This window comes from Diabrotica undecimpunctata, chromosome 4 (assembly GCF_040954645.1).
Source record: "Diabrotica undecimpunctata isolate CICGRU chromosome 4, icDiaUnde3, whole genome shotgun sequence".
In the NCBI taxonomy this organism is placed as follows: Eukaryota; Metazoa; Arthropoda; class Insecta; order Coleoptera; family Chrysomelidae; genus Diabrotica; species Diabrotica undecimpunctata.
Window position 1 is genome coordinate 125875197 of NC_092806.1, and position 13289 is coordinate 125888485.

A 13289-nucleotide genomic window follows, 5' to 3' on the forward strand; every position below is an offset into this window, starting at 1 on the left:
TTTAGGAGTGAGTGAGGCGAGTGAGATAGGTGAGTGAATGAGGTGAGTGAGTAAATGAGTGAGGTGAGCGATTGAGATGAATGATTGAGGTGAGCGAGTGAGGTGAGTGAGCTTGGTGAGTGAATGAGGTGAGTGAGCACTCACATAGAAATTGGAATAAGTACAATGTCAAGTTCTCATAATTTTATACTCGCGGCAGATAACAATCAAATTACTAGAGCGGATAAAATGGCTGCAGATGTAACAGAAAAAATGCAGAGTTCGTCGAAAGCAGGAGCAAAAAAATGCTCTAGATATTTTAGCAGGAAGCACGTCGCTAATATAACAAAAATTAACAAAAAATCACTTCTAAAATTTAAAAAAACGATAAAATGAACAATATCTCGATGTTGCGACCTAGGAAAACTCAACTAACGAAATATTTTACGCTTTTTATCAACAGATGATGCAGTTACGATGAACACCGCGAAGTAACGTTTTTTCATCTTGGAAAATTAGCTGTCATTTTCTTAATTTTTAATATTTTTGTACCAAAATTTCAGATAATACTCTTGAAATGTTGTACTATAATGTACTGATGTTATAAATGAATTTACATTAAACAATTTTTCAAAAAAAATATTAAAAATATGTTTAAAATATTTTGAAAATAAACTCTACCTCCCCCACCTTAAGAATAACTCACTTTTTTATAATAACATACTATTGACAAATTAAAACTTTTATTAAATCTAAACGATAAGTATATACCAAAGTGTAATTCAATAATAACTGTTTAATAGAAGACAACAACAGCATCGACTTCACTCGCCTATTCTGGTGGAACAGGTGGAACAGCCATGTACTACTTTGCTTAGTTGGCGTAGGGGCACCCCGATAGGTAGCAGCCAGCACCTCTCAAAATTACGTTTGAATTCGTTTGGCACTCAATAGAATATTTTAACTATCTATTTTGGCATTTAATTCTTGGACCAAAAATATCACTTTGACCCCTTTGCTTTTGGGGTGGCAAGGCCACATATGCCTTGCGCAATATTTTAAAGGTTAATTGCAGGCTGCTAGTGCCTTGTTAATGTGGAAGTATAATTATTCTTGTTTTACAATCACGTATTTTACTTTTTAAATTTTGTTAAATTTTTTTTTTGTGGTGCATATTACCTATTCATGATGGCGTTTCTTGTCAAATTTGATCATTATTAATCCACAATTCTCTGTTCTTTAATACTTTTAAGGATGCAATCGCGTCGTGTCATTCAGTTTACCATTGCTGACCATCCGTCTCTCTATTGTACATGTTGTTTTATTTCCGAGCGTGAGTATGAACAGTCATGTCCTGTATTTGATCCAAGCATAGAGATGGAAGTCTTCCTCTGCATTTTTAAGGCTTAGTTTTTGTAATGTCAATGAAAACTCATCTTTTGGTGATTTTTGCCATACCTGATCTGTCCCTTGTGAGTTGTCGACATATTTCATTTCGTACCATCCAACATGGGTGATGGCGGAACCCAAGAAATTAGATTGTTTAACTACTTCGTACCTTACTACATTTACCAGTGGTGGTTGTGGTTGGTTATTTGTGTTTCTGTCATGATTATTGTTGTAATTTTTTGTGTATTTATTTTATGCCATGTTACTCAAAAAGTTTCATCCATAGAAACAACACGACTTACGAAATTTGCATTTGTTTAAATCGAGCACAGATGCTTCTACCCTTGCACGGTTCTGGTCAACATTCAAGTATTTGGGGATTAATTTTGCATACATTACTGTCATGGCCTAATCGACGTGAACTGATGGAGGCGTGCACATGAAATATTCAGTTTCTCGCATAGTCGTTTTAACCCAATTCGACGGTCTGATAAAATCGCTTTATGAAATCCGTCGATATTTACTAATAACAATGGTAATCCAACTTGATTAGTAACAAAATATTATATTTTCGACGCTACTGGTCAAAATAAGTTTCATTTCTATTCCGTTCGTGATCAGGTGCGTTTTTCCACGGATAATTTGACGTTAAACATTTCTTTCCCGTTTGACGGTCCTATCAGGTCATTGTCACTCGATTCAAGGTTCAGTAGATTCGCACTGACAGTAGGCGATCATTTATCTCAAAACAATTGAAACAATACTCGCACGTTGCGGAAATATATTGACATACGTGATTTAGGACCTTCAGTATTCTCAATTCAACCTCCTTTTCCTTTTTTTTCTGCAAGTATTTTATTGATGATGTATAATGGCAAAAACAACGACGCTGCGTGCGATGCCTTTTTTGGATATGGAGGTAATAAACAATCAAATGCGTTTGTTAAGATTGATAATTTTAGCGAATTAATGAATAACATGTAGTTGTAGTAGGTGTTCATGAGTGAGGTACTCATTTATATTAGTTTTTTATGTGATAATATGTATACAATATTTAAAACTAACACATTTTCTTCATAAGTGATGGATTCGACCGTTACTTTATGGAATGTCATTTTATATAACAATAAAACATTGAAAACCACAACATTTATTATAAATTCTTATACTATCATTTTCTTCAATTACAATACACCCAATTACTAGAATCATTTGCACCTGAAATATACTTAAAAGTAAAACGGAAGATGCATATTGCAAATTCCGAAATAACTCTAAGCAATTGAGGTGGTCATCGGTAGTATTAAAATTATTATAATGGGTTTATTGTGACCATAGTTTGTAGCATGAAACGGAATCTTGAATAACACTTTCATAATATTATGAAGGAAACACAAATCTGCTTCAAACATTCTATAAGGTAGTGACGAGATATTAAGTATTGAAAGTATATGATCATATTTATGTGTATTGCTGTCTAAAGCGGAAATCTCACAGAACTTGGAGAGACGCTCTTCTTCGGTTCACGTGGGCAAAAAAAATAGGGAATAGATAATATTCAAAAGAAAAGTGAAAGCGGTTTTCACCCCACGTTATTGTGAAATTAGTAAATACTCCCTCTTTAACGAGAACTGAAATGGCAGACTAATTACCTCGTTATAAGCGGATCTCGTTATATCCAACAACAAAAATACTGTGCATACATATGAATATGTAGTTTTCTAAAACATTAACTTTCTATAGTGAAGCCATTCGGAGCAATATAAGATGCTAATAAATATTGTTTGAATGGCGTTTTTGAAAAAAAGTTGTTTACTTTTATTGTCATTGAAATACATTAAAACAAAAAAGAGTTGTTTACTTTTATTTTCAATGATATACGTTAAAACAAAAAATCTGATTTCTGTAAATCTGTATAAAGCGTATTTTCAAGAATAACATAAACTACTGCGTCCGCAATTGGAAGAAGTCTGTCATTTTTGACTGCTTCAAATTGTCCAGTATTCTATTTATCATATTTTCTAAAGATGTGAAACAGTTTTAAGCTTCTTCATTTGCATTTTTTCTTTGGATAAAGTTTCTGACAACCTTTAAAACACTTTCCACATCTTGTCTATTAGGACCTATATTATTAGGTGTGAATGGTCAACCCCCTACAATGACACTTGTGTATCATAAATTGTAAATTTCCAACTAAGAATCATAAATTGTAAGAAGTTTATTGCGGACGGCAGTTAAAAAGGGTATTTATTTATAGCTACGGTCGGGCCAAAACGTAAAAAAACACGTTTTTTAGTCTTATTTTCTCTCGTTATAATCAAATTTACCTCTCTATAGAGGGTTATAATAGTTCAATAGAAATTTCACGTTACATCTAATGTACCCCGTTATAAGCGAAAACTCGTAATAACCGTGTTCGTTATAGAGGGAGTATACTGTATTTGCTTTTTGATACATTACTCGACCTACCCCAAAATGTTCGGTCCATTCTGATAGTGAGAGTCGAGGGTTTAGTTTAGTTTACACCACCAGTGTTGGCAGTAAAAGTTTAGTTATGTAATTTATCATCATCATCAACAGCTTGTCCATCCATTTATTTCTGTTTGTTGTTTTTTGTATCCATTCGTGACCAGCCATTCGCTTGACGTCATCAGTCCATCTGGTTTGAGGTCTGCCTCTACTTCTCTTTTTTGCTCTTGGTCTCCCCGCTCCGTATGTCAACAGTTGGAGGATGCATTGATCAAATACTTTTCTCTTCAGGCATGTGGGCAGCTCACTTTTAAAAGTTTCTCTCAATTTTCCATATGCTGCTCATCCAAGACCGATTCTTCTCTTTAGTTCATGAGTCTGATTATCCCTGCCAATCACAATTTCATACCCTAGGTATTTATATTTATCTATGAGTACTTCTTACCCACCAATAATAATGTTCTGGTTCTGGTTGGGTACCAAATTTGTCATTATTTTTGTTTTCGAGATGTTTATATTTTTTAAACCTACATTTTCTACAGGAACGAGTTCCTGTACCATCTCTCTTGCCATTCCTAAGTCCTCAGCTATTATAATTATATCATCGGCGAAACGTTTAGTTATTCTCCATCTATTTTATTCGCTTTGTCAGCTAATCCAAATTCCTAAAAGCATGTTCCAGCACAGTATTAAAAAGTGTAGGTGACATTGGGTCTCCTTAAGTTAAGAGTTGTATCTAGAGATTCGTTTGTTTGTGTAATTTATACAATAATTAAAATTATAACACAACTTCGTTAGACCACGCCTTAATAAAATTATCACGACACTGACCGTACATGTCCCTAACCTAGGTTCTAGGAGGGGGGGGGGGTGTAAGTACATACGGTGCTTCTGATCGTGCTTTGAACCATGTTGATTTACCGACAAACTACGGGACTACACGCGTCGACAATGAATAGGCAGGTTTGCACCATCCCAGAGATCGTAGATCGCAAATATGGAAGGGAAAAACGGTATTCTAGATTGTGTTGGTCCCGTCTTTAGATTTTGTTTTTTTCTATTATATATTTTCTATTTCTCTTTGTCAATAAAGAATGCCGCTACAAGTTCTGTGAGTTGACGGCTTTAGCTGTCTAATAAAACCAATACTGTAAGCACATAACCTCAAAAATATATTTTCAACTCTCTCGATACGGTAGATATCAACATATCAACATTATGAAGAAAGACAAAATGAAAGAATTATACTCCAAAACTGATTAAAGTAAACTACAATACAACAATTTTTAAAGTTTGCACTGAAAACTAATTGCCATTTTTAAGAATAAATCCAAAAAAGACAAAAAATATATAGACTTAAAGTAATTGCTTTTCAAAATATGTCCCATCAAGATCGATACACTTTTGCATATGTTCAAACCAATTGGTAAAACAGTTATTACAGTCTTTAGTTGCCACCTACAAAATCGTCTTTTAAAGGCATCGATGGCTTCTTCTGGCGACTGGAATCGCTACCTACGCATTGAATTCTTGATCTTTGGCACCGTGAAGAAGTTGGGATGATTTAACAATTCAATATTTTAAAGATCCAAAAACTCTATTGTCTTTTGGACAGTGTGAGCACTTGCATTGTCCTGATGTAGGATGATTCGCCGTTGTGTTTTGCTTTGTCGGGGTTTTGCGATAACTTCTGGTAAACAAACGGTTATATACCAGTCAGAAGTAACCGTTCTTCGATCTTCTAAAGCAGTTGTGGTCACATGACCAGATTTTGACACAAAAGTTGCGACCATTTTCTTTGAAACACTTCGAGAACGGATCACTTTTGTTGGTTTTACCTCATCGTTAAACACCCACACGGCGAGTTGGCGTTTATTAGTAGGACTAAATCCAAGATTAATCGCCACTAGCAATACTATAAACGTTTTCTCAGCTTCCTTTGTTGAACCGTTTCAATGTTTTTCGACGCCAATTGACGCGAACCGCTTTTTGCTCTTCTGTGAGCAAATGAAGGATCCAACGGGAAACCAACTTCGTAACCGCATCAATGTTTTGCTGTGTAACTGCTGTTTTGGGTGGACCTAGCCTGGATTCGCCCTCTGAGAATGTTAGTTTAGATTTAAACTCCTAGCGCCACCTAGGAAAGAAATCTGAACTACCAACTGACATTTCAAACTATGAGTCAATCATATTTTGTTCCTGAAACGATAACCTAACCTAACCTAGACCTCTGGCTGAACACAAAATAAACAACTTATCTAGACCGAACCAAATTTTATTATTTTAAAAATTTAGTGAGTGACTGATCCCGGGCAAAATCACAAATTTTTTCAAACATGATTTGAAAAAAAAGAGTATTTCTTTATTAGTTATAAGCATTTAAACAATTAAATTGTTAAAAACAAATTCCTGTCCAAAAATTTGGATTATCATCGAAGATTCGGGTGCAGCGGGTCAAAGTACATAAAAATCAGTTGTAAATTCTCATGGACCTCAATCGGCGACGAAACACCCTTTACCCCTAGACTACACCGACTGATATTACTCTTTTTCTATTTTTGCAAAATCCACGCCCGCTTCCACACGCGATCAAAACATAACTATGAGTCCGATTCGGCTGAAATTTTGACATTGTTGTGTTGGTTTTTTTTTACAGGTATTGGATCAGTCATTGGATCAGAACAGGTGATGCAATTCAGATATCTGGGCATAGATATATCAAGCACACACGACCCAGTAAAGGACCTAAGGAGTCAGATCAACAAAGCAACCGCTTTGTCGGGATGTCTGCGGGAGATAGTCTGGTTAAATCCGTATATGCGCACAGATAGTAAAATTAGAATCTACAAGACTTGCATACGACCGATCATGACATATGGCATAAAAGTGTGCGAAGATACCAACAAAACGAAACAGATGCTAAGGGTTGCCGATATGAAAACATTAAGAACAATAGTTGGCAAAATAATCAAAGAGAGACAATAGAGAGCAGTGCAAAATTCAAGATATTGTAAGATAGGGAAGGCAGCGAAAGAGGATGTGGTACAATCATGTAAGACGAATGGATGAGAATAGACTCCAAAAAATTGCCCTAGAAAACAACCCGCCCGGTTCAAGACCTCCCGGAAGACCACCTAAAAGATGGAGGGATAGTTGGCAATCTACCTCCCAGGAAATTAACCAGAGGCAGCTTCAGAATTAAACAGATAGAAAGATCTCCAAGAAGTAGAAGAAGAAGGATCGGTCATTTTATTACTCCTTTCTGTACTAATTTTGTATTTGTGTCATTTTGTCAAGTTTGGTTTTCTGACAGTCGAGAATAACATTTTTCAACCCAATTAAGGGCAGCGAAACCCTAGAACCCTTCGGTCTGTACAGAATAAAAACTTCCTACTTTTCGCATATGAAGTAATTACTACTGAAACTGTTCGTCATTAAGTGTTATTAAAATATATGTTCTCGAATATAAAACATCGTAATGAAGGAAGTACAAAATTCCTTTAATGATGTATCATATTGTACAAAATATTTGTTGTTAGTGCCGGAATTAGCAATAATCACACAGTCCTCTAATCGATGACTGGTTAGTAGATCAGATTTGTGATAATTGGCCGATTTAACTTGAATTTATACCGTGTTGTTATGTGCATCTGTTAATTGATTGAATACCTGACAGATCGTTTTCAAGGTACTTCACGGTCTGTATTTGTTAGAGATCGCTAGTGGGACATAAATAAATACAATACGATTGAAATTTATGCGCGAGCAAAAAGAGAACTCCCAGAAGACTTGCGAAAGGTCGAATTTATTAAATTCTTTGTATAAAGTTGGTCGTTACCGAGGCAGTTAGGAATATTTTGTATGTCAATTATTATAAAATTGTACACTATGAAGATATACAGTGTGGAAACCACTTATGGAATAAAATTGTTTGTGTCCTTATTTTAGAAAATAATAAAAACGTTGAGATACCTTAAATTTTAAATTTAAATGTGCGCTTTAAACATAACTTTGAATGTACAGGGTGATCCACGTAAGTCTGGCATAGTCCATAATCTGTATTTTAAATGAAACACCCTGTATATTTTTGTTTTGAAAAGCTCCTTAACAACCTGATCTCAACAAACTATTATATTATGTAGCGTCTATTATAATTAATACAAGGTGAAATTTTGAAATTAAGTATAATTTTCTTCAAGACAATTAATTCATAGAATACCCGAGGTAATTGGTTGGATTACATTAAAATAAATGCTCACATTGTTCTCCACCTTGTTGTTGGCAATAACACAGTCTGCTATAAAACGTCCCGAACTTTGTTTAAAGTTTGAGGTGAAATATTCCGTACTTTTGTAGTTATCCTTTCTTTGAGGTCTTCAATGCTAGTTGGTTGTGTTGCATATACTTTGTTCTTGAGATAACCCCACAGAAAAAAATCCAAAGGCGTAAGATCTGGCGACCTAGCTGGCCACTCAATAGTACCTCTTCGTCCAATCCATTTATTGAAGAAGATTTCATTCAAGTAATTTCTCACTATTAAAGTTGCTGGAACCAGACAGTTTCATGCGGTAGGGTTGGATCTATTGGATTGGAATATAAGTTAGCCAACTGAGGAAGAACATCGTCTCTTAGCATGCTTAAATATTTTTCCACTGTCAAATTACCATCTACAAATATAGGACCAATAATATGATCTATAATACCTGCCCAAACATTCAACTTTTGAGGATACTGAGTGTGTGTCTCACGCATCCAACGAGGATTCTCCGCTGACCAATATCTACAGTTTTGTCGGTTTACCTCTCTGTTCAATGTAAATGTTGATTCATCAGAAAAACGTTCTACTTACAGTCATTTGTGAAACATTATATCTTCGGCCAACATTTCGCAAAGACTTTCCTAATTGGTTCTTCATACTCTGAATTAATGTCTGTTCCCGAGCAGGAGTTAAAACTCTTAGTCTTCCACTTTTGGGCAAATTAAGGCATGGTATACCATTTTCGCACTCTTTAATTATCTGATAAATCGTTAACACAGAAATATTTTGAGCACTAAAAATTCTTATAATATCGCGCTTTGGTGCATGTCCAACTAAAAGATAAATACTTTGACGAATATTAAGTTTGTACGACATCTTAACGAACCGTATTTGTCAAAACTAACATTGTTTGTATCGTTTAAGTTGTTTACTAACTTTGGTTTCCAATGACAACTTGATCCAATGCTTCCTACCAATAATACTTTTAAATCTAAAATTTTCCGAAAACTTTAGGACATACGTTACTACATTTCATACATTTAATTTATGCTTACTTGTCTAGGCTCTGTATCTGAAGAAATAAAAACATTACCAGGAGTTTTCTATGCATAATTTTGTTTCATTTGATCTAGTAAACCATAATGTACCTACTACTAAAGAACTTATTGTCTACTGTAATTCCTAAATTGTTTTTTCAACTTAGTTTTTTTGTTTCAGTATCAAATGACAATTTTGCCGCCATATGATACAGCTCGAAAGAAAGAACCTTCGGCAACATTCAACACGGAGAGAGAAGCATGTCTGAAATACTTTGAGAAATGGAGCGAAACAGACCAGGTGGAATTTGTGGAAAATCTGCTGGCCAGGATGTGCCACTATCAACATGGTCACATAAACTCCTATCTCAAGCCCATGTTGCAGAGGGATTTTATTTCTCTATTGCCAAGTAAGTAAAACGTAACGTAAACTGGTTAGATATTATCAAATGCAATAATTTCTTGAATGGTTGTTGAAATTAATTTTCAACCATCTTTGTGGGAGTAGTAATGATAGCAAGTGATTTATTGTTTGATATTTAATATTTATATAATATATAATGCTATACATTCCCTTCATAAGTATTTGGTCTAGTATTTACTTGGTTCTCAATATCTACATCAAATTTTGTTTCATTTCGTACTTCATATAAAAATTAGTTTTTAATACAAATAACGAAACAACGAGCTGAAAGCGTTAAATACCTTGGAATGCACCTGGACAAAACTTTGACATATAGAACCCATATATAGTATTTTTCACAGTAAAATCATTGCACGTCACGATTTATTCAAAATGACGTCACTTGGATTTAAAATTTCGATGACATCAACCTTAAGTCTGTTTTAGACTATAACATAAAATGATATAAGAAAATGGTATACTAAGTTTTGTCATAATGTAAAACAGAAAACAAAAAATGTTATAGAAATTAGAACATGCCCTATTTCATACCAATTATTATTACACACGCATGCGCAGTTAGGTTATTTTCGTTATAGAAATGAATATAGACACATATGCGTCTATATTCTTTGGTTATACCGTCACGTTGGTTTTCTTAGGTTAACTTTGTTGTGAACTGTTTTGATCTAAAAGTTGTGTTTTGTATTTAAATCAAAATACATAATTAATAAAAATGTCTTGGTCAACGGAGAATATAATTCAGTTGATAGAAGGGTATCAATCAAATCCATGTTTGTTTAATGTTAAACACAAAGATTATCACAATAAACAGAAAAGAAATGTGGCTTTAAATCAGTTGAAATCAGAAGAAAAGTATTAGAATCGCAAAAAAGTGGCGCTGGAGTAAATGAGGTAAAATACATTACAGAATTTGTAAGTAATATGTTTATTAATCATATTTATATGTTTGCAGATATATGTCCCAAACCTATGGTACAACAATAAGCTTCAATTTTTAAATGAATAATATACCTCTGATGTCAATAATAGGCATTCAGTCACAATTCTTTGTCGCAACTCTGCAACATCTTCAGGCGAAAGATCGGGTGATCTTGCTGGCCACTCTATTGGACCCCTTCTGCCAATCCAACTCCCTGGAAAACGTTTATTCAAAATTGTCTTACACGTATATCATAATGTGGGAATGCCTGGGCCTGTTGGAAAGCCAGTTCATCCTCTAAAAGATGATTATCAGATTTCAAAGTGTCTCAGTGATCAGCGGATCAATAACGTCTTCTAACAAATTTAAATAGATTGTTCCGTTGAAATTTCCTTCAAGAAATAATGGTCCAATGACGTGATTCCCTAAAATGCCAACCCATACATTTAATTTCTGAGGTGTTTGTGTGTGTCTCCATATGAATAAATGAGGATTACTGTTACTCCAATAACGAAAATTATGTCTATTATATTCGCCATTAAACATAAAAATGCACACGTCGGAAAACAGGTATTTTACTATCGATGTTGGTTGTTAATTATGTTTTCACTAAACTCTTCACAAAATTGAAGCCGACGATCAGGATCATTTCCGTTTAATTGATGAAGTAATCGTATTTATAAGGGTGAAATTTATGGGATTTTATAATTCAATAAACACTAGATGCTGATACACCAGATGCAGGAGATAGTTATCTGATGGACTGTCGATTATCCATTTGTAAATGACCCAATACCGCCACTTCAAATGCTTCATTTCGCACTCGACGGTCTACTTCGTGCTTTGTGTTGTTAACGTCATCTGTGGCTTCAAACTTATTAGTTAAAAGTTTAACGTATTGGTGATTTATGTTTTTTTTTTCTGGATGGTTCGTATTAATGATCATTGCCGTAGCCTTAGCACACTGATTATTGCCATAGTATAGCTTAACTAGTTCTCTTCTTTCTTCCCAGATCCCATTTTTGTAAGCCTTTACAATAATATCTCTGATTAGTCGTTGACAAATCTCAAATCAAAGGTAACCTGGTAAACACTAAAGAAGATAATTAGGATTCATTATCTTTAAAAAAATTCATATGAAAAGGTTGTATTTTTACAAAAAGAAAAAAAAATATCTTCAACGCAGTGGCGTGTTAATATCGATTGGATACTGGGCAGAACATCGAAGCTGTCTATTCGTAACCAACTGTTGGTGTACAATACAATACTCAAACCGGTCTAGACAATACTCAAATCGGATCCAGCTATGGGGTACAGCAGCAAAAGCCAACTTATCGATAATAGAAAGATTTCAATTCAAAATGTGACGCTCTATAACAATATAACAAACGCCCCCTAGTTGGTGTCAAACGAAGATATTTATTGCGATCTAGAAATATCTACGATCAGTGAAGTGATAGTTCAGTGTAGTGCTCGGTTCCTAAAACGTCTAGAAAACCATCCAGATGCCCTGGCAACAAACTTGCTTGATAACAGTCAACAAACTTAAGACTAAAATATAAAAATCTATTAGACCTGATTTATAAATACATAAGTGTTCTCTCCTCCTCTATCCTTTATCCTTCGTAAGGAGAGAATGGATAACAACCATTCACCAAATAACATAACGTCACCACATCCTTATGAAGTGTTCTAACTCACCGTAATTGTGTATATATTTTAGATATATGTATTGTTTGTGAATATAAAGTGTATGTATATAGCATATTATCGAACCCCAAAGACGTTTATAAGTAATAGATTGCTGAATATACGTTGTAAAAAAAATGCCTGCACCCTTTGTACATGCTGAGATATCTGTCGTGATAAGATTTATTAGCCTTTTCACTATGAACGTAAGCTAGTGAAGAGGGTAGTTTAGAGTAAAGACCGGTATCGGTGTTTTTAACATGTTTCACATTACATTGCATTTTACATTATGTTTTCTAAACGTTCCTCAGATAATGTTCTTGCAGCCATATCGCCTAAAGGCGGGTTGACACGATCCAAGAATGCTTGGATTCCAACTTGGGCGAAGTTGACGTGTACAAGTGTACTTGTACCAAGTTGGTTGCCACGGTTAAATGACTTGGATGTCAAATAACCATTGTAAAGATAGTGAAAGTGATTGTGGAAGGTGTGGTTGCTGATATGTTGATACATGAGCTTGAAATCCACAAAAAAGGAACAAAAAAGAAAAAATGCCGCACTTCTAACATCCTTACTTTTGTATTTCTTTATCCGTAAATTCCATAATGCTTCCTCAGCTTCGTATAACTCGATGAATCTGACACTCTTTCTTTCAGACCATTTTCGTTTTGTCTTTACTTCTCGTTTTCGATTTTTCGACACAGACACCATTTTAATTTTACAATACCCTACTACTTGGATCCAAGGAAGTTGGTCAGCGTCCTACTTAACTTGGATAGAACCTGTTGATACAAGTGTACTTGAATGAACAGGTGACACTTTCAAAGTAGCATCCAAGTGTTGTGCGCAACGTTTAAAACACTTACTGGGAATGGGTCGGTTTTCAAAAGAAAACTATGTAGTATCCGAAAATCTAAAATAGTTATTTATGTATCGAGAGCATTAAGTAGATGTTTATGTCTGAGGGCGACAATTTTACAAGCGCAAGGGCCTCTGGCCCGAGTATTTGTAAGTCGTACGAGAGTATCTCTTAATACCTGTGGTACATACAAACTTTTATGTCATAGTAGTTTGTTATCGTATTCACAATCTAAATATGTTTAAAAATTCACAAAATGTATC

General features: G+C 34.6%; 1 protein-coding gene across 4 annotated transcripts in view; it reads left to right on the forward strand.

Moving 5' to 3' along the window:
* The window catches only part of slmb (beta-transducin repeat containing E3 ubiquitin protein ligase slmb), a 184601-nt gene that overhangs the window by 101761 nt on the left and 69551 nt on the right, over positions 1-13289 (forward strand). For all 4 annotated transcript variants that reach the window (XM_072530191.1, XM_072530194.1, XM_072530193.1 and 1 more), the window contains exon 2: positions 9314-9542. In XM_072530191.1, the coding sequence (XP_072386292.1) occupies positions 9314-9542 (229 nt within the window). The remainder of the gene's footprint in view (positions 1-9313; positions 9543-13289) is intronic.